The sequence below is a fragment of the Excalfactoria chinensis genome, unplaced genomic scaffold (assembly GCF_039878825.1).
Source record: "Excalfactoria chinensis isolate bCotChi1 unplaced genomic scaffold, bCotChi1.hap2 Scaffold_68, whole genome shotgun sequence".
NCBI lineage: Eukaryota > Metazoa > Chordata > Aves > Galliformes > Phasianidae > Excalfactoria > Excalfactoria chinensis.
In genome coordinates, this window is record NW_027315710.1 from 1437163 (window position 1) to 1458839 (window position 21677).

A 21677-nucleotide genomic window follows, 5' to 3' on the forward strand; every position below is an offset into this window, starting at 1 on the left:
ACCTTTAAGATCTCTCTGTTACTCATGAAACTATTATTATCACTTAGTGAAGAGAACCAGAAGATCTCAAAGTCTTCTCAGGGAGCAGCTCCTGAGGTACATTCCTTACACCAGCTTTGGAAGAGGCCTCCAGTTCTCTGGTCCTGCTCTGAAGGGGCCCTCTTGTTATGGCAGTGCCAGCAAGGAGACCAGCTCTGACACAGCCGTTCATATTGCCGCCTACTGACTGCAGCCCCGGAGTGCTGCTGTAGAGACAACAGGACTGTTGTGAGACACACAAGACCTTCAGGCCTGCACAAATGAGAGGACTCAGTAAGAGCACTGTGGCAGTGTAAATAGAGTAGGAATGAAAAAAGCACGTTGTGATGCTGTCTGTGGATGTATCTCCCCCACACCCAGACAAAGCAGGAAGAGGGAAGAGCTAAGGAACAGTCTATTTTGAAAGCTTTTTAGGAATCTTATAACCTATTTAAAGAATCTGGTTAGTTGTTTACGTGAGCTCTTGGAGTGAGAAAATGAAAAGAAGGAAGGGAAGAAGTGAAATATTTTTTTTTATTTATATGTTCGATAACATTTTCTTTGCGGGTTGCAATATCACACACAATCAAACAATCAAAGATGCATAAAACATAATGAACCATCACTGGGTATCATGTGAGGAAGATGAGCACTTTATTGTAGCTAGAATAGTGCTTATTGCAACACCTTGCTGAGAGCGTGCTTGATCTCCCTGTTTCTCATGCTGTAGATTATAGGGTTCAGTGTTGGAGGAACCACTGCGTACAGAAGTGCCACTGTCAGATCCAGGAGCGGGGAGGAAATGGAGGGGGGCTTCAGGTAGGCAAAAAAGGCAGTGCTGAGAAATAGGGAGACCACGGCCAGGTGAGGGAGGCATGTGGAGAAGGCTTTGTGCTGTCCCTGCTCAGAAGGCATCCTCAGCACGGCCATGAAGATCTGCACATAAGACACCACTATGAAAACAAAGCAGCCAAAGCCTAAACTGGCATTAAAAATGATAACCACAAGTTCCCTGAGGTAGTAGCCAGAGCAGGAGAGCATGAGGATTTGGGGAATTTCACAGAAAAACTGGTGGACAACATTGCCTTGGCAGAGAGGCAGTGAAAACGTACTGGCAGTGTGCAGCAGGGAATTGAGTACCCCAGCACCCCAGGCAGCTGCTGCCATGGTGGCACAAGCTCTGCTGTCCATTAAGGTCCCGTAGTGCAGGGGCTTGCAGATGGCAACGTAGCGGTCATAGGACATGATGGTGAGAAGGGAAAACTCTGCTGCGAGGAAGAAGACAAAGAAAAAGATCTGTGCAGCACATCCTGCGTAGGAGATGGCCCTGGTGTCCCAGAGGGCGTTGGCCATGGCTTTGGGGAGAGTGGTGGAGATGCAGCCCAGGTCGAGGAGGGCCAGGTTGAGCAGGAAGAAGTACATGGGGGTGTGCAGGCGGCGGTCGCAGGCTACGGCTGTGCTGATGAGGCCGTTGCCCAGGAGGGCAGCCAGGTAGATGCCCAGCAAGAGCCAGAAGTGCAGGAGCTGCAGCTGCCGCGTGTCTGCCAACGGCAGCAGGAGGAACTCGCTGATGGAGCTGCTGTTGGGCATCTGCTGTTCCTGGGCTTGGAGTCCTGCTCAGAGTGCAGAAGATAATGACAAGTCCAAACCATTCTCAGTGATAATCCTTCTCATATACTATAAAAGTTCTCCTTTGCCTTTGGAAAATGTTCATTTAAGTCCAGAATTTGAATTTATTTTTCATGAGATTCACCATACCTGAAGGAGTAGAAGACTGGGGAGCTCTTAATTTCTTCTCATTTCCTAATCACATTCCAGCCTCCTGGATATTTTCCTCTTTATTCCAGCTGCTCTTTGAGATCCCAGCCCCAGCCTCGGTGCACTTCAAACTGACTTAGAGAAATCAGACTCTTTGCAGGACATGCGGACTATAAATGTCTGCAGAAAAGGACGATAAGTTAAACTGGTTGTATCCTTTTAGGAAGGTGAGGCTGAAAGCACATTCTGTGTGACTGTTCAAAAAAACCAAAACAAAACAAAAATAATGAAAAACAAAAAAACAAGCAAACAAACAAAACGAAGGATTGAAGAAATATTTGGGAGTCTCAGAGTTGTGTTCAAAGCCTTTAGATTTCTGCCACCAGTCATTCCTGCCTTCCCTCAGAACAGGAAATGGAAAATCCCTTCCTTTACCCTCCTCTTGCAAAGTACCCTCACAAACATTCAGCTGCGCAGTGGAGCTGTGATCCCCTGCCCCAGGCAGCAGCTGTGGCAGCACAAGCCCTGCCAGGGGGCTCCTTCCCCCACCACGTCTCCCCGCAGCACCCTGGGCAGATCCCCGGGCAGGCTGAGTGCTGAGCCTGGCAGGCGGCAGAGTCCCATAGCCGGCACACAGCCCCTGGGGCACAGCAGGGACCCTGCTCTGCAGGACAGCCCTGGGCACCCGCCTGCAGCCCCATATGCACAGCCTGCAGCCGTGCTGGGACACACAGCACTCAGGGCTGTGCTCTGATGCTGCAGCACGGAAGCCCTCAGCTGGAGCAGAAGTCTTTTTCCAAATAAAAGAAACATGCAGTGCCTGCAGCCAGATCTGCTAGAAAATGTCCCAGTATAGATAACCCTCTATGAAAAGCAGCTCATGGTCTGCAGTGAGACTTACCATGTTGTGATCTGTGTGCAATGCTCCTGCAGTGAGCTCACAGCCCGCTCACACCTCACACATTATGGAAGCTCTCTCCAGTTTCTCTCCTCTCATTCTGTCACCTGCAGGCTGTGCTGTGCACAAGAGCTGTTCCTGGGCACAGCTGTCTCTCTGCAGCTCTGCCCACTTGTATGAGCTCCCTGTGTCCCAGGAGCCCAGCCCAGCTCAGCACACCCGAGGATTTGAGTTTCTCTTCCTCCCTGCTTCCCTTGGAGATTTCCCTGGGGCTCCAGGGCTGAAAGCTCCTGATAGATAGCAGGCTCATCTCTGCAAAATACACTTGAATGTCTGATGACTTTTTCACAAGTGGACAGACAGATACCAGTAGTATGGCTTTGGATTGCGGAATCAAACTCTCTAAGATAGAGTTAGGTTATAAAGTAGGAATACGTTTATTAGGCACCGGGTGCAAGTGGGATCACACCTACCTTGCACACCAGAAAGCAGAAGTGTTACATATTTGAAAGCCAAGCCGATACATATCCAACAAATTTCGTGGAACTCATCTACATATTTGTTGTTTCCAGTAACTCATTTACATACTGCCCCTCACTCTGGTGCACTTTATAGTGGGGGTCTCCCTCCAGTGGTCTAGGGGATGAAGACAGATATCTTCTTCGCGAAGGCTTGAAGTCTTCCTTGCTCTGACCTATTTACATTGTCGTGCTTGATAGAAGTAGTCCAATTCTGGCCTAGTTCTTGAGACATGTTCCCTTTAGTGTGCAGGATGTTCTTCCCTTGTCTTAACCGCACATCCCACTTGTTTATGGGCCCAAATACCTAACTTTTGACTTTGAGATTAACTCTTTTACTATGCCATTTTGTCCTAACAGATCGTATTTGCCTAGCAGAAGTGCAAATGCCTCATCTGAAGATCTCTGCTCCTGGCTCTTAATAAAAAAGACATGCAGACAAGGACAGGGACCCTCTGACTTCTCCTTTCAGGGTCATCATTCAGCTGAGGCAGTCAGTGCAGGTTTCTCATCTTCAGATGTAAAAGCCTGGGGTTGAAATGAGATTCATTTCCCCACAGACGCATGGGAGATGGGACTCCTCTTGGCATAGAGCAGATGTGCACAAGGAGTTGCCCCTGTTTGAAGGGTAAAAAACACCTGGGATTGAATCTGGCTGTAGCGATAAAGGCTTTGTAAAGTATGCTAGCAGGAAAAGGGAAGACTAGGGAGAATGCCGGTCCCGTACTATGTGAGGGGGGTGCTCTGGTAACCAGGGATGCTGAGAAGGTAGAGATACTGAAGGAGTTCTTTGCATCTGTCTTCAGTAAGAAAGCTCACCCTCAGGAATCCTAAACCCTGGAGCTTACTGAGATAGTCTGGGGAATGGAAGACTTGCCTTTAGTCAGGGAACAGGTGGTCTGTGAGTGCCTAGGCCACACCGATGTTCACAAAGCCATGTGACCCAAAGGGGTGCATCCACAGGGAAGGAGGGAGCTGGCAGAGGTGATTGCTGAACCACTCTCTATCATCTTTGAGAGGTCTTGGAGAATGGGGGAGGTGCCTGCAGACTGGAGGATAGCCAGTGTCACTCCAGTCTTCAATAACGGCAAGAAGGAAGATGCAGGTAATTACAGGCCAGTCAGCCTCACCTCTGTCCCTGGAAAGGTGACGGAAAAGCTTGTGCTGGATGCCATCTCCAGGCAACTGGAAGAAAAGGAGGTTATCAGGAGTAGTCAGCATGGGTTCACCAAGGGGAGATAATGCTCAACCAACTTGGTAGCCTTCTATGACATTGTCACTGTCAGGGTGGATGGGGGGAGAGCGGTGGATGTAGTCTACCTTGATTTCAGAAAGGCATTTGATACTGTCTCCCATGACATTCCATGGCAGTGTGGGATAGATAAGTGGACAGTGAGGTGGGTTGAGAACTGGCTGACTGGCAGAGCACAGAGGGCTGTCACTGGTGGTACAGAGTCCGGTCTGAGACCTGTAAGTAGTGGTGTTCCCCAGGGATCCGCGCTGGGTCCGGTCTTGTTCAACATCTTCATCAGTGACTTTGACGAGGGGATAGTGACCACCCTCAGCAAGTTTGCTGATGATACAAAGTTGGGAGGATTGGCTGACACGCCTGAAGGCTGTGCTGCCATTCAGCGAGACCTGGACAGGCTGTAGAGCTGGGCAGTAAGAAACCCGATGAGGTCTAACAAAAGCATGTGTAGAGTCTTGCACCTAGGGGAGAGTAATTGCATGCACTGGGACAGGTTGGGGGATGAGCTGCTGGAGAGGAGCTCTGCCGAGAGGGACCTGGGAGTCCTGGTGGATGACAGGTTGGCCATGAGCCAGCAGTGTGCCCTTGTAGCCAAAAAGGCCAATGGCATTCTGGGGTGCACGAAAAAGAGCGTGGCCAGCAGGTCAAGACAGGTCATCCTCCCCCTGTATTCTGCCCTGGTGAGGCCTCATCTGGAATACTGCGTCCAGTTCTGGGCTCCCCAGTACAAAAAAGACAGGGATCTCTTGGAAAGAGTCCAGCGGAGGGCCACAAAGATGGTGAAGGGCCTGGAGCATCTCCCCTATGAGGAGAGACTTAGGGAACTGGGTCTGTTTAGCCTTGAGAAAAGAAGGCTGAGAGGGGACTTGATCCAGGTTTATAAATACCTGAAGTGTGAGAGCCATAGTGGCGAGGCTGGTCTGTTTTCAGTAGTGCGTGGGGACAGGACTAGGGGAAATGGGCTGAAACTTCAGCATAGGAAGTTCCAAATGAATGTGCGCAAGAACTTCTTTACAGTGAGGGTGACGGAGCACTGGAACAGGCTGTCCAGGGAGGTGGTGGAGTCTCCTTCTCTGGAGATATTCAAGACCCGCCTGGACGCCTACCTGTGCAACGTGGTGTAGGGAGCCTGCTTTGGCAGGGGGGTTGGACTCGATGATCTCTAGAGATCCCTTCCAACCCCTACAATTCTGTGATTCTGTGATTCCCAACTGTCTGACTGATTTCTGACTTTCATGGGGATTACTTAAATTTGCTCCATCTCCCCCAGGTCTTTTGGAATGTTTTTTCAGTTCCTTCACTGTGATTCTATCTATCCCTTCCTATCTATTCTTTTTCTTTCACTTTTTCTTTTTCTTCTCTTCCTTTTTCTTTTTCTCTTTCTTTTCCTCTATTTTTTTTAAAGCTGTAAGTGTGAAAGATGTTCATTAATGTCATTCGAAATGAAGAAAAGAGCTGAAGATAAAGACAGAAAACAATGAGAATGTGTTAAGCATTGTCAATGTGTGAAATACTCATGAGTCCTGTTCAGTTTTAAGTTGATACCTCCCAACTACCTGGCTGATCTGTCCCAGGGAGATTACTGGAATTTGCTCCATTCCCCAGAAGTCTGATGGACTCTGTTGTCAACTCCTTCACCGTGATTCTAGCTGGAATCTTAGTAATGCTCATACCCTGGATGACCAGTTGCAAACTTTAAGGTTTTTTCCCAGAGTCAGCTTGACACACGGTACCAAACACTTGCAGCAGATGATAATAATGGCCATACAAACTATAAGCCCCACGATTACAGCAAGGAGAACCCAGGCTACCATTTGACAGGATATCCACTATATCCCATACCCGTAGGAGAGACCAACTTAGGTCCGTCCTATTGCCGACCACCTGGGAGAGAGTACTTGCTCTTGTTTCCATGCATATGATTTACAGGTCCCGTTCATAGGAACTCCCCCTAGGAGTCTTCCTACCCCAGCCGGTAAACTAAGCTGTGAGCTCACATCCCTAGGGACAGCACAGATGGCAGTACACTGTGTAGGATGTCTCCTCTGGACTTATGGGCTCCCCTTACCCTTCACATACCTGGTCCACATATGGATGGTCCTTGTCTGTCCCTGCAGTGATGAGGTGAGGAAGGGAGTCCTCCAGAGAAACCTCAGGGTGAGCCAGAAGTGTCTCCCCTCTCAGCTGGTCCTGCCACCAAATAGAGCTGGTCCCATCTGGGCCGCCAAATTGACTTCAGGAATAAACTCTATGACCCAGTGTGAAGTTATAAAACAGGAATGCATTTATTGGGTGTCGGGTGCAAAGGGGGATCACTCCATCTGTCTTGCACCAGCAAGCAGAAGCATTACATATTTCAAAGCCAAGCTCATACATATTCAATAAATTTCCTGGAACCCAACTACTTATTCATTGTTTCCAGTGACTCTTTTACATACTGCCTCTCCCTCCGGCGCATGCAGTTTGTAGTGGGGGGACTCCCTCCAGTGGTCGTAGGGATGAAGTCAGATGTCTTTCACGCGAAGGCTCAAAGTCTTCCTCGCTCTGTCCTTTTTACCTGTCATGTTTGATAGAAGTTGCCTGGTCCTGGACAGGACAGCTTCTTGGGCAATGCTCCCTTTATTATGCAGGATGTTCTTCCTTTATGTTAATTACACATCCTACTTGTTTATGGGCCCACGTAACTAACTTTTGACTTTGAGATTAACTCTTTTACTGTATCAGTTGTCCTAACAGATCGTATTTGCCTAGCAGAAGTGGAAATGCCTCATCTGGAAAGCTCTTCTCCTGACCCTTAATAAAAAAGACATGCAGACAAGGACAGGGACCATCTGAATTCCCCTTTGCAGGGCCATCATTCAGCCGAGGAAGTCAGTGCAGGTGTCTCATCTCCAGATGTAAAACCCTGGGGTTGAAAGGGTATTCAATTCCCCACAGCTGTTCCAAACATTGTGATAAGAAAATGAATCAAATTCTTCCCAAGGAAGATGCACTATGCCAGGAGGTACAGCCCTGTGGTCACTCCAGGCCCTCCGATGAGCCCAGTGGCTGCTCCAACTTCAGTGACAGGTCCTGTGGTGATTCCAGCTCTGGCAATGAGCTCTGCAGTTGCTCTAAGTCCTGGAACAGCCCAACAGTTGCTTCATCTCCTACAGTGAACCCTATGGCTATTAAAACCCCTGTAGCAGGTCCTGACTTGAAAACAGATATGCATATGAATTAGTATCTATGCATATCTTTTTGCAACTGCAAATGTCATATATATGTGAAAATATATTGTATGTTTGCATGTGTATATAAACAGATATAGATCTATATAATCAAAATGCTTTTTTTTTACCTTTTTTTTTGTCTATCTTAGTAAATAGCTTTAACACAACAAATTCTAAACTACAGCACTGCCTTGAGACCTTTAAGATTTCCTTGTGACTCGTGAAACTATCATTATCACTTAGTGAAGAGAACCAGAAGATCTCGAAGTCTTCTCAGTGAGCAGCTTTTAAGGTACATTCCATACACCAGCTTTGGAAGAGGCTTCCAGTTCTCTGGCCCTGCTCTGAAGGGGCCCTCTTGTCGTGGCAGTGCCAGCAAGGAGACCAGCTCTGACACAGCCGTTTTTATTGCCGGCTACTGACTGCAGCTCCGGAGTGCTGCTGTACAGACAACAGGACTGTTGTGAGACACACAAGACCTTCAGGCCTTCAGAGTTCAGATTAATTTAGAGCACTGTGGCAGTGTGAAGAGAGCAGGAATGAAAAGAGCACGTTGTGCTGCTGTCTGTGGCTGTACCTCCCCCAGACCCAGACAAGGGAGGAAGAGAGAAGAGAAAAGGAAAAGTCTTTTTTGAAAGCCTTTTAGGTATCTTTTAATGTATTTGGAGAATCTGTTTCGATGATTACATGGGCTCTTGGAGTGAGAAAATGGAAAGTAGGTAGGAAAGAAGTGAAATAAATTATAAGTTCAATAACATTTTTTTGCAGGTTGCTATATCACACACAATCAAACAATCAAAAATGATTAAAACATAAAGAACCATCACTGGGAATCTTGTGAGGAAGATGTGCACTTTATTGAAGCTGAAATAATGCGTATTGCAACACCTTGCTGAGAGCACACTTGATTTCCCTGTTCCTCATGTTGTATATAATAGGGTTCAGTGTTGGAGGAACCACTGAGCACAGAATTGCCACAGTCAGATCCAGGAGTGGGGAGGAAATGGAGGGGAGATTCAGGTAGGCAAAAAAGGCAGCGATGACAAGCAGGGAGAGCACGGCCAGGTGAAGGAGGCACATGGAGAAGGCTTTGAGCCGTCCCTGCTCAGAGGGCATCCTCAGCACAGCAAGGAAGATCTGCACATAGGACACAACTATGAAATGAAATGAGTAAGAGGTACCTGACAACCAACGTGCAAACCTGTTGCTACTGCTGGCCTCTCAGAGGCCCTGGCAGATGTGAGCCTGAAAGCACAGACCCCAGCCAGAAGCCCAGGGATGGCCCATCAGCTGTTGCAGGCTGAAGTCACTGTACATTCTGATGAACAGCCGTGTGCTTCCTTCTGGACTGTGAGTTTCTGAGAACATCCGACCCTGTCAGCTCCAAAGGAAGGACAGACAGAGTCACTGCATGCTCTTTATTCTGTTAAGCTTCACAGAGAGACTGGTTCATTATGTACAGTGTGTATGGGCTACACTAGAAAGGTACAAACTGAGTAGGAATTGATTTGACTAATGATATTTTAGTGAAAAACATTACAGTATATATATATAAAGAATAATAATGAATTACACATATAAAATGAACAGAACAGTCAACAAAAGAGAGCTTGATTTAGAAAAAAGCTGGATTGCATTATATGAATTCTAAAAGATGGGCAGTTCACAGCTTTTGAAACACATTTAGTAATCACTTTCCTCACTGCATCCTTGACCTTCCTGTTCCTCATGCTATATATAATAGGGTTCAGTGTTGGAGGCAGTACCGAGTACAGAAGTGCCACCATCAGGTCCATGGATGGGAAGGAGACAGAGGGGGGTTTCAGGTAGGCAAAAAAGCCAGAGATGACAAGCAGGGTGAGCACGGCCAGGTGAGGGAGGCATGTGGAGAAGGCTTTCTGTCTTCCCTGCTCAGAGGGCATCCTCAGCACAGCAAGGAAGATCTGCACATAGGACACAACCATGAAAACAAAGCACCCAAAGGCTAAACTGAAAGTAAAAATGAGAAACACAGCTTCCCTGAGATTTGATTCTGAGCAAGAGAGCTTGAGGATCTGGGGTATTTCACAGAAAAACTGGTTGACAACATTGCCTTGGCAGAGAGGCAGTGAAAACGTACTGGCAGTGTGCAGCAGGGAATTGAGAACCCCACTGCCCCAGGCAGCTGCTGCCATGGTGGCACAAGCTCTGCTGTCCATCAAGGTCCCGTAGTGCAGGGGCTTGCAGATGGCAACGTAGCGGTCATAGGACATGATGGTGAGAAGGGAATACTCTGCTGAGAGGAAGAAGAGAAAGAAAAAGAGCTGTGCAGCACATCCTGCGTAGGAGATGGCTCTGGTGTCCCAGAGGGCGTTGGCCATGGCTTTGGGGAGAGTGGTGGAGATGCAGCCCAGGTCGAGGAGGGCCAGGTTGAGGAGAAACAAGTACATGGGGGTGTGCAGGCGCTGGTCGCAGGCTACGGCTGTGCTGATGAGGCCGTTGCCCAGGAGGGCAGCCAGGTAGATGCCCAGCAAGAGCCAGAAGTGCAGGAGCTGCAGCTGCCGCGTGTCTGCCAACGGCAGCAGGAGGAACTCGCTGATGGAGCTGCTGTTGGGCATCTGCTGTTCCTGGGCTTGGAGTCCTGCTCAGAGTGCAGAAGATAATGACAAGTCCAGACCCTTCTCAGAGACACATCTGATTTATTATGAAAATTCTCTCTTCCTTCTGGAAAATGTTCATTTAACTCCAGAACTTGTATTTATTTTCATGAGCTACACCAACCCTAAAAGAACAGAAGAAGATTAGGGAGCTGTTTATTTCTTCTCATTTCCTAATCATACACCCAGCTTCCTGGAAATTTTCCTCTTTATTCCTGCTGCTCTTTGAGACCCCAGCCCGAGCCTCTGTGCGCTTCACTTTGTCTTAGAGAAATCAGCCTGTTTGTGGGATAAGTGAACTATTAATGTCTGCAGAAAACAATGAGAACTTTTATCTTTTAGGAAGGAGAGGCTGAAAGCACATTCTGTGCATTCTGTGTGACTGTTCACAAAACAACCGATGGACTGAAGAAATATTTGAGAGTCTCAGAGCTGTGTTCATATTTGACAGCCCCTTTTAGATTTCTGCCTCCAATCATTTCTGCTTTCACTGAGAACAAGAAATGGGAAATCCCTGCCTTGGCTCTCCTCTTGCAAAGCACCCTCACAAACATCCTGCTGTGCAGTGGAGCTGTGATCCCCTGCCCCAGGCAGCAGCTGTGGCAGCACAAGCCCTGCCGGGGGACTCCTTCCCGCCACACATCTCCCCGCAGCACCCTGGGCAGCTCCCCGGGCAGGCTGAGTGCTGAGCCTGGCAGGCAGCAGAGTCCCATAGCCAGCACACAGCCCCTGGGGCACAGCAGGGACCCTGCTCTGCACGACAGCCCTGGGCACCCGCCTACAGCCCCATATGCACAGCCTGCAGCTGTGCTAGGACACACAGCCCTCAGGGCTGTGCTATGATGCTGCAGCACGGAAACCCTCAGATGGTGCAGAAGGCTTTTTCCACAGTAAAGAAACATGCAGTGCCTGCAGCCAGATCTGCTATGGCATGTCCCTGATTAAGTTAACCCTCTATGAATAGCATCTGCTACGGCTGTGCTGATGAGGCTGTTGCCCAGGAGGGCAGCCAGGTAGATGCCCAGCAAGAGCCAGAAGTGCAGGAGCTGCAGCTGCCGCGTGTCTGCCAACGGCAGCAGGAGGAACTCGCTGATGGAGCTGCTGTTGGGCATTTGCAATTGTTGGGCTTGGAGTCCTGCTTAGAGAACAGAAGATGATGACAAGTTCAAAACATTCTCAGAGAGACTCCTTCAGCTGTACTATAATTCTCCTCATTTCTGCTTTTTGCTGTACTGCAAAATATTTCTTTTCCCTTTGTAGAATGTCTATTTAGCTCCAGAACTTGAATTTAATTTCATGAGATTCACTATCCCTTAGGGAGTACACGATTAGGCAGCTCTTTATTTCTTCTCAATTCCGAATCATATCCCAGCCTCCTGGATATTTTTCTCTTTACTCCAACTTCTCTTCAACAGCCCAGCCCCAGCCTCTATGCACTTCAACTTCTCTTAGAGAAGTAAGGCTGTTTGCAGGATAGGTGATCTATTAAATTCTGCAGAAAACCACGAGGGCTGGAACTGATTTTATCCTTTGATGAAGGAGAGGCTGAAACTATGTTTTGTGTGACTGTTCAGAAAACAACCAAAGGACTGAAGAAATACTGGGAAGTCTCAGAGCTGCTTTCAAAGTTTACACCACCTTTTAAATTTCTGCCTCAAATCCTCTTTCCTTCCCTAAGAACAAGACATGGAAAATCCCTGCCTTGACTGTCCATTTGCCAAGAACCCTTACAAACATTCAGTTCTGCAGTGGAGCTGTGATCCCCTGCCCCAGGCAGCAGCTGTGGCAGCACAAGCCCTGCCGGGGGGCTCCTTCCCCCACACGTCTCCCCGCAGCACCCTGGGCAGCTCCCCGGGCAGGCTGACTGCTGAGCCTGGCAGGCGGCAGAGTCCCATAGCCGGCACACAGCCCCTGGGGCACAGCAGGGACCCTGCTCTGCAGGACAGCCCTGGGCACCCGCCTGCAGCCCTCAGGGCTGTGCTCTGATGCTGCAGCACGGAAGCCATCAGCTGGAGCAGATGTCTTTTTCCACAGTAAGGAAACATGCAGTGTCTGAAGCCAGATCTGCTATGGGATGTCCCATTTATAGTTAACCCTCTATGAACAGCAGCTGCATGGCCTGAAGTGAGACTTACCTTGTCATGGTCTGTCAGCAATGTTCCTGCAGCGAGCTCAGAAGGCTGCTCACACCTCACACATCCTGTAAGCTCTCTCCCTTTCTCTCCTCTCCTTCTGTCACCTGCAGGCTGTGCTGTGCACAAAGCTGCTCCTGGGAACAGCTGTCTCTGCAGCACCACACACTTTTATGACTTTCCTGTGTCTCAGGAGCCCAGCCCAGCTCAGTAGCAGAGGATATCATTTTTATCCTTCCCACTTGTCTCCCCTGAGATGTCCCTGGATCCTCATGGCAAACAGCTCCTGAAAGACAACAGCATCATGACAGTACATTCAAATCTGTTGAATTTAACACCAGATTTCTAGTGGTCACTGACTAATTCCAGACATGTGGTGAGTCCTCCCAGAGAGTGTTTGCTGAAACTAAAAGGGCACACAGACAAGGACACAATAGGATAGAATCATAGAATCACCAAGGTTGGCAAAGACCTACAAGATCATCCAGTCCAGCTGTTCACCTATCACCAATAGCTCCCACTAATCCATGTTCTTCAACACAACATCCATTCATTCCTTGAACACCTCCAGGGTCCGTGAATCCACCACACCCCTGGGAAGTCCATTCCACGTCCCAAATTGAAGGACGCTGTTTTTGGTCTTGGTGAACTTCATCCCATTGGCTTCAGCCCAGCTCTCCAGCCTGTCCAGATCCCTCTGTAGGGCCTTGCTAACTCCAGGCAGATCCACACTCCCAGCCAATTTGGTGTTATTTGCAATCTTACTTAGGGTTCACTCAATGCCCTGTTCCAGGTCAATAATAAAGAAACTGAAGAGGAAAGGCACCTGCACTGACCTCTGGGGAACACCAAGTAGGCACACAGGTAGGCGTCCAGGTGGGTCTTGAATATCTCCAGACAAGGAAACTACACAACCTCATTGGGCAGCCTGTTCCAGTGCTCCATCACCCTCACCGTAAAGAAGTTCTTGCACACATTCATGCAGAACTTCCTATGCTCCAGTTTCCGGCCATTTCCCCTTGTCCTTTCTCCACACAGCATCACAGAATCACAGAATCACAGAATTGTAGGGGTTGGAAGGGACCTCTAGAGATCATCGAGCCCAACCCCCCTGCCAAAGCAGGCTCCCTACACCACGTCGCACAGGTAGGCGTCCAGGCGGGTCTTGAATATCTCCAGAGAAGGAGACTCCACCACCTCCCTGGGCAGCCTGTTCCAGTGCTCCGTCACCCTCACTGTAAAGAAGTTCTTGCGCACATTCGTGCGGAACTTCCTATGCTGAAGTTTCAGCCCATTTCCCCTAGTCCTGTCCCCACGCACTACTGAAAAGAGACCAGCCTCGCCACTATGGCTCCCACACTTCAGGTATTTATAAACCTGGATCAAGTCCCCTCTCAGCCTTCTTTTCTCAAGGCTAAACAGACCCAGTTCCCTAAGTCTCTCCTCATAGGGGAGATGGTCCAGGCCTTTCACCATCTTTGTGGCCCTCCGCTGGACTCTTTCCAAGAGATCCCTGTCTTTTTTGTACTGGGGAGCCCAGAACTGGACACAGTATTCCAGATGAGGCCTCACCAGGGCAGAGTAGAGGGGGAGGATCACCTCCCTCGACCTGCTGGACACGCTCTTTTTAAGGCACCCCAGAATGCCATTGGCCTTTTTGGCTACAAGGGCACACTGCTGGCTCATGAATGGCTTAGAACTGCAAACAACTCAAGGATTCTACAAGGAAACATGATACGCCAAGTGCTTCAACTGACAGAACAGCCAGATGGTCACAACTTTCATGGGGAAATTGCCATAAACAAAAGAGCTGCTGGGGATCATCTCTGAGAGGAACACTTGAACATTTAGTTTGGAAATTGCCCGGAGAGCAGCCAGCTGGAAGAGTTTCTTTTTCCTGACCTCCTCGTGTCAGTCATCTCATTCGGGGCATTCCTACCAGCTGATGCTGCAGAATGGCTCCTATAGGTGATGGGTAAATTTTATCAGTCTTTTGTGCACGATTCCTCTACCACAGACCATCTTGGAGGCAGCGACCACCTCTGTGTACAAAATGGAAGAAGCCCTGAAGGAAACTTGGGAACTTCTGATATGATAACCCATGTCCAAGAACTTGTCCTGTGCAGAGTCTCACAGGGAATAAGGAAGAGGGGACCTGACAACCAACATGCAAACCAGCAGATGCTCCTGGTCTCTCAAAGGCACTGACAGATGTGAGCCTGAAAGCACAGACCCCAGCCAGAAGACCAGGGATGGCCCATCAGCTGTTGCAGGCTGAAGCTACTGTACATTCTGATGAACAGCTGTGTGCTTCCTGATGGATTGTGGGTTTCTGAGAACATCTGACCCCAAAAGCTTCAGAAATGTCTCACAAGAAGGAGGACAGATGGAGTCACTGCATATTCTTTATTCTGTTAAGGTAAACAGAGAGCCTGGCTCATTATGTACAGTGTGTCTGGGCTACACTACAAATGTACAAGCTAAATAAGAACTGGTTTCAATATTGAGGTTTTAGTGAAAAACATTACAGTATTTAAAAAATAATAAGAAGAATAAATTACATTGATAAAATGGCACAAAACAAACAAACAATAAAAGTGATCTTTATTCAGTAAAAAGCTGCATTACAAGCCATGAATTCCAAGCGATGGGCAGTTCACAGCTTTTGAAACGCATGTGGTCATCACTTTCCTCAATGCATCCTTGACTTCCCTGTTCCTCATGCTGTAGACGAGGGGGTTCACTGTTGGAGTCACAACTGAGTACAGAAGTGCCACCATCAGGTCCATGGATGGAGAGGAGACAGAGGGGGGCTTCAGGTAGGCAAAAAAGGAGGTGCATAGAAACAGGGAGACCACGGCCAGGTGAGGGAGGCACGTGGAGAAGGCTTTGTGCCGTCCCTGCTCAGAGGGCATCCTCAGCACGGCCATGAAGATCTGCACATAGGACACAACTATGAAAACAAAGCAGCCAAAGGCTAAACTGATACTAAAAATGATGAACACAACTTCCCTGAGATTTGATTCTGAACAGGAGAGCTTGAGGATCTGGGGGATTTCACAGAAAAACTGGTTGACAACATTGCCTTGGCAGAGAGGCAGTGAAAACGTACTGGCAGTGTGCAGCACAGAACAGAGAGCCCCAGCGCCCCAGGCAGCTGCTGCCATGGTGGCACAAGCTCTGCTGTCCATCAGGGTCCCGTAGTGCAGGGGCTTGCAGATGGCAACGTAGCGGTCATAGGACATGACGGTGAGAAGGTAATATTCTGCTGAGAGGAAGAAGAGAAAGAAAAAGAGCTGTGCAGCACATCCTGCGTAGGAGATGGCCCTGGTGTCCCAGTGGGCATTGGCCATGGCTTTGGGGAGAGTGGTGGAGATGCAGCCCAGGTCGAGGAGGGCCAGGTTGAGCAGGAAGAAGTACATGGGGGTGTGCAGGCGGCGGTCGCAGGCTACGGCTGTGCTGATGAGGCCGTTGCCCAGGAGGGCAGCCAGGTAGATGCCCAGCAAGAGCCAGAAGTGCAGGAGCTGCAGCTGCCGCGTGTCTGCCAACGGCAGCAGGAGGAACTCGCTGATGGAGCTGCTGTTGGGCATCTGCTGTTCCTGGGCTTGGAGTCCTGCTCAGAGTGCAGAAGATAATGACCAGTCCAGACCATTCTCAGACACACTCCTTCTGCTGTGCTATGAATTATGTTGATTCTCTTACTATAATGTTCATTTAGCACATGTACTTGCATTTCATTTCATGAAGTTTAGCCTTACTTAAGAAGAAGAAGCTTGTGAAGCTTTAAACTTCCTTTGATTTTCTGATCTTATTCCATTTCCCTGGATTTTTTCATATGTTTCATGCCAGATGTCTTAACCCCAAATGCTCTTATAGCACCCAACCCCGGCCTCCGTTTCCTTCAATCTCTGTTTGAAAAAGCTGCCTGTTGGCAGGATATGTGAATTATTCATGTCTTCAGAGTATGATAATAATTACAACTGGTTCCACCATACTAGACAGGAGAGACTGAAAGCAAATCACGTGTGACGGATAGCAAAACATCCAATGTATGGAAGAAAAATTCTCAGAGCAGTGAGATCCGCTTTTAGATTCTTGTCTCCAATCCTTTTTTCCTTCCCTCAGTACAGGAAAGAAAAAAATCCCTGCCTTGACTGTCCACTTGGAAAGTACCCCCAGAAACATTCAGCTGTGCAGTGGAGCTGTGATCCCCTGCCCCAGGCAGCAGCTGTGGCAACTCAAGCCCTGCCGAGGGGCTCCTTCCCCCCACCACGTCTCCCCGCAGCACCCTGGGCAGCTCACCGGGCAGGCTGACTGCTGAGCCTGGCAGGCGGCAGAGTCCCATAGCCGGCACACAGCCCCTGGGGCACAGCAGGGACCCTGCTCTGCAGGACAGCCCTGGGCACCCGCCTGCAGCCCTCAGGGCTGTGCTCTGATGCTGCAGCACAGAAGCCCTCAGCTGGAGCAGACGGCTTTTTCCACAGTAATGAAACATGCAGTGTCTGAAGCCAGATCTGCTATTGAATATCCCATTTATAGTTAACCCTCTATGAAAACCAGCTGCATGGCCTGAAGTGAGACTTACCTTGTCATGGTCTGTCAGCAATGTTCCTGCAGCGAGCTCAGAAGGCTGCTCACAACTCACGCATCCTGTAAGCTCTCTCCCTTTCTCTCCTCTCCTTCTGTCACCTACAGGCTGTGCTGTGCACAAGAGCTGCTCCTGGAAACAGCTGTCTCTGCAGCACCACACACTTTTATGAGCTTCCTGTGTCTCAAGAGCCCAGCCCAGCTCAGTAGCAGAGGATATCATTTTTATCCTTCCCACTCGTCTCTCCTGAGATGTCCCGGGTTTTCATGGTCAACAGCTCCTGAAAGACAACAGCATCGTGACGGTACATTAAAATCTGTTGAATTTAACACCAGATTTCTAGTGGTCACTGACTAATTCCAGACATGTGGTGAGTCCTTCCAGAGAGTGTTTGCTGAAAATAAAAGGGCACACAGACAAGGACACAATAGCATAGAATCATAGAATCACCAAGGTTGGCAAAGACCTACAAGATCATCCAGTTCAGCTCTTCACCTATCACCAATAGCTCCCACTAATCCATGCCCTTCAGCACAATATCCATTCATTCCTTGAACACCTCCAGGGTCCGTGAATCCACCACACCCCTGGGAAGTCCAATCCACGTCCCAAATTGCAGGACACGGTTTTTGGTGTTGGTGAACTTCATCCCATTGGCTTCAGCCCAGCTCTCCAGCCTGTCCAGATCCCTCTGTAGGGCCTTTCTAACCCCAGGCATGTCCACACTCCCAGCCAATTTGGTGTCATCTGCCATCTTACTTAGGGTTCACTCAATGCCCTGTTCCAGGTCAATAATAAAGAAACTGAAGAGGAAAGGGCCCAGCTGTGACCTCTGGGGAACACCAAGTAGGCGCACAGGTAGGCGTCCGGGCAGGTCTTGAATATCTCCAGACAAGCTGGAGACTCCACAACCCTCTTTGGGCATCCTGTTCCAGTGCTCCGTCACCCTCACCTTAAAGAAGTTCTTGCACACATTCGTGTGGAACTTCCTATGCTCCAGTTTCCAGCCATTTCCCCTTGTCCTGTCTCCACACACTGCTGAAAAGAGTTTGGTCTCACCACTTTGCCACCCACACCTCAGGTATTTATAGACCTGGATCAGGTCCCATCTCAGTCTTCTTTTTCAAGGCTAAGCAGACCCAGCTCACTTAGCTTTTATTCATATGACAGATGATCCAGAACCTTCGCAATCTTTGTAGCCATTTACTTCAGTGTTTCCAAGAGATCCATGGTTTTTTTTTTGGCCACAAGGGCACACTGCTGGCTCATGGCTAACCTGTCATCCATCAGGAAACCCAGGTCCCTCTCTGCAGAGCTCCTCTCCAGAAGCTCATCCCCCAGCCTGTCCTGGTGCATGCAATTATTCCTCCCTAAGTGCAAGACTCTACACTTGCTTTTTTTAAGCCCCATCTGGATTCTTACTGCCCAGCTCTCCAGCCTGTCCAGGTCTCGCTGAATGGAAGAACAGCCCACAGGCATGTCAGCCAATCCTCCCAACTTTGTTTCATCAGAAAACTTGATGTGTATGGCCAATATTCCTTTGTCAAGTTTGCTGATAAAGATGTTGAACAAGACTGGACACAGCCCTGACCCCTGGGAAACACCGCTACTTACAGGTCACCAACCAGACACTGCACCGCCAACGACGACAATCTGTGCTCTGCCAGTCAGACAGTTCTCAACCCACCTCACTGTCCACTCATCTATCCCACACTTCCTCAGCTTTGTTCTATGGATGTCATGGGGAACAGTATCAAATGCCTTGCTGAAATCAAGGTAGATGACATCCACTGCTCTCGCCCCATTTACAAAGCCAGTGAAAATGTCATAGAAGGCTACCAGGTTGGTCGAGCATGACCTCCCCTTGGTGGACCCATGCTGACTACTCCTGATAACATTCTTTTCATCCAGTTGCCTGGAGATGGCATCCAACACAAGCTGTTCCATCACCTTTCCAGGGACTGAGGTGAGGCGGCCTAGCGTGTAATAACCCAGATCTTCCGTCTTGCCCTTTTTGAAGACCAGAGTGACATTGGCTATCCTCCAGTCTTCAGGCACCTCCCCCATTCTCCAAGACCTCTGAAAGATTACAGAGAGCGGTTCAGCAGTCACCTCTGCCAGCTCTCTCAGAACTCACGGATGCACCCCATCAGGTCCCATGGATTTATGGACCTTAGTGCTGTTTAGGCGCTCATGGAACAGCTTTTCCCTAACTAAAGGCAAGTCTTCATTCCTCAGACCCTCTCACTAAGCTCCTGGCTCTGGGATTCCTGAGGGAGAGCTTTTTAACTGAAGACAGAAGCAAAGAATGCCTTCAGTATCTCCAGCGTCTCAGCATCCCCCGTTACCAGAATACTGCCCTCACTTAGTAGGGTACCCACTGTCCTCACTGTCTCTCTAGTCTTCCTTTTATTCATAACATACTTTATATATATATATATATATATATATATATATATATATACAGATATAGATATAATTATTTTTTTATTATTTATTTATTTATTTTAATGAGTTTCAATCAATTTATGTAATGCTATGTTCTGCTTGCAAGGAACTGTGTGCGAGAGGTGGGCCAGTCTGGGCTGGTTCTGCGTTGAGGTGTTTATAACTGGACAATACAGACTGTTAATGGAAAGATATATGGTAGTAAGGGTGTATATGTGATCTAAAAAACAGTATTGTTTGACAAACCGTTTTGATGGTATAAGAAAGTGTAATTGCTGATGGCACATGGAAGTGTACTTGACAGTCTTTGGACGTGTAAATGAGGGTAAAAACAGATGAAGAGTTTACAGAGGAAAAGGGATAAAGAGGAAGTGAATTTATCTGCACTGACATGAGAGCAAGCCCGCACACCGCTCCTCCGTGAGTAGAGAAGAGCAGAGCCACAGTCCCCATGTATCATGTAGTGTTATTCTACTTAGAAAATGGGTGAGGTCACAACAGAAGAGGCAGATATTCCTCTCTGCTCCATCTGTGGCATACTCTGGAGTTCAAAGCATTGCAAAGCTGTGGCACATCTACGTTCTTGCACTGATGACACCTTAGTTTGCTCTGGGCTCTCATTTCAATGGCATCTACATAAGTCTAGGGTCATGCCAGTTGACAGCAAACTAGCAAATGCTGTCTCATTGTAAGGAAGAACAAGAAATGTGACGGGCAATTACGGACCTGTCAGTCTCACTCCAGTGCCTGGTAAAATTATGGAGACAATGATGGTGGGAGTGACTGAAAAACAGCTGAAGGACAATTCTGTAACTGGTCACAGCCAACACAAGTTTCTGAGTGGAAGGTCCTGTTTAACTTATGGTCCATTTCTGACAAGGTTACCCACTTAGCTGACCAAGGGAAGCCAGTTATCCTTGATGGATTTCAGTTAGATGTTACCCTTGAGGATTTCAGTAGAGTTTCTGATACTGTTTCTCACAGCACCCTCCTGGACAGAATGTCCAGCATACGGTTAGAAAGAAACAGGATGTGGTCAGTGAGCAGTTGGCCGATAAGTCAGGCCCAAAGGATTATAGTCAATGGGTTCCATCGGGCTGGTAGATGGTCACTATCAGGGTTCCCCAGGGTTCCATTTTAGGGCCACTTCTCTGTCATGTATTTGTGGATGACCTGCATGCAGGACTTGAAGATGTTCTGAGCAAGTTTTCTGGTTGGAGGTGTTGTTGCCTCCACTGAGGGTGGAGAGGTCTTGCAGAGACATGTGAACAAGTCAGAGAAGTGGGTACCAGTTGGTACTATGCACCAAGTGCATAAAGTATAACAGGAGCCTGATTGTGCACCTGGGTAGGGGCAACCCTGGACATACACATTGACTGGATATGAGACACTGGAGAGAAGTCTGACTGAAAAGGATTGGGGGACCTGGTCAGCATCAAATTGAAAGTGAGTCAGCAGTGTGTCCAGGCAGCCAGGAAGGCCAGCGGTCCCACAGAGCACAGGAAACAAGGTATTGCTTGGTGGGTAACAGAAAGAATCGTGCCTCTCTGCTCTGCATTGCTGCAGCCTCACCTGGAGCACTGGGTGAACTTCTGGGCACCGCAGTATGCAAAGAACATCAAACTATGGGGGGGTGTGCAAAAGAGGGCACTGGAACTGAGAGATCAGAAGTTCAGAGTTTCATTGGGATTGACTACATGATCAGATTGGGCCTTTCTTACATCCCACATCCTGTGATGAGACACAGGGCACACATGGGACATGAACCTCACAGTGTCCTTGCACCCCATGCAGAGCCTGGGATCATCTGTCCTTCTGTCTTTCATTTGACATCATACAATTGTCCATCCACTGCCGCAGGAAGGGCCCTGAGCCAACATGAGGGACAGGATCTCCCTGCCAAGTCTGGAGATCAAGGTTTGGCCTTTCTGCTTCATAAGACAAAGGGGGAGTTTCTCAGCATCAGAGCCACCATGCCAGTGCCTTTCATTGCCTGTAGTCATGGCTTCCAATTATCTGCTCTAACAAGTCCCTTGGGAAGCTGGCTTGTTAATGTTCCTCAGTGGGCCCATTAATACTACAAGTAACTTCACTGTTACTTCTGACTTTGTCTTGTTGAGCACTTTGAGCAGTTTTCTCTCTGCACTGGAGGTTGATGGACTCAGCAACAAATGCCGCCTGGGGCTCCTTACCACCTTAAGAGCCTCCTGAGCCTTGTGC

The 21677-nt window shown here is 48.6% G+C and overlaps 3 protein-coding genes across 3 annotated transcripts; all 3 read right to left on the reverse strand.

Moving 5' to 3' along the window:
* Positions 1-693: 693 nt before the first annotated feature.
* On the reverse strand, positions 694-1608 carry LOC140265166 (olfactory receptor 14J1-like). The gene has a single exon (XM_072361052.1). The coding sequence runs from the start codon at positions 1606-1608 to the stop codon at positions 694-696; it is 915 nt and encodes a 304-aa protein (XP_072217153.1).
* A 7640-nt stretch (positions 1609-9248) lies between these two features.
* Positions 9249-10250, reverse strand: LOC140265153 (olfactory receptor 14J1-like). The gene has a single exon (XM_072361038.1). It carries the CDS (start codon positions 10248-10250, stop codon positions 9249-9251), a length of 1002 nt encoding a protein of 333 aa, XP_072217139.1.
* Positions 10251-15045: 4795 nt separating this feature from the next.
* LOC140265168 (olfactory receptor 14J1-like) lies at positions 15046-16011 on the reverse strand. Its single transcript, XM_072361054.1, has one exon. It carries the CDS (start codon positions 16009-16011, stop codon positions 15046-15048), a length of 966 nt encoding a protein of 321 aa, XP_072217155.1.
* Positions 16012-21677: the final 5666 nt, after the last annotated feature.

Excerpts from the sequence above, each read along its gene's own strand:
- LOC140265166 (XM_072361052.1), bottom strand. The coding sequence starts at position 1,608 with ATGCCCAACAGCAGCTCCATCAGCGAGTTCCTCCTGCTGCCGTTGGCA.
- LOC140265153 (XM_072361038.1), bottom strand. The coding sequence starts at position 10,250 with ATGCCCAACAGCAGCTCCATCAGCGAGTTCCTCCTGCTGCCGTTGGCA.
- LOC140265168 (XM_072361054.1), bottom strand. The coding sequence starts at position 16,011 with ATGCCCAACAGCAGCTCCATCAGCGAGTTCCTCCTGCTGCCGTTGGCA.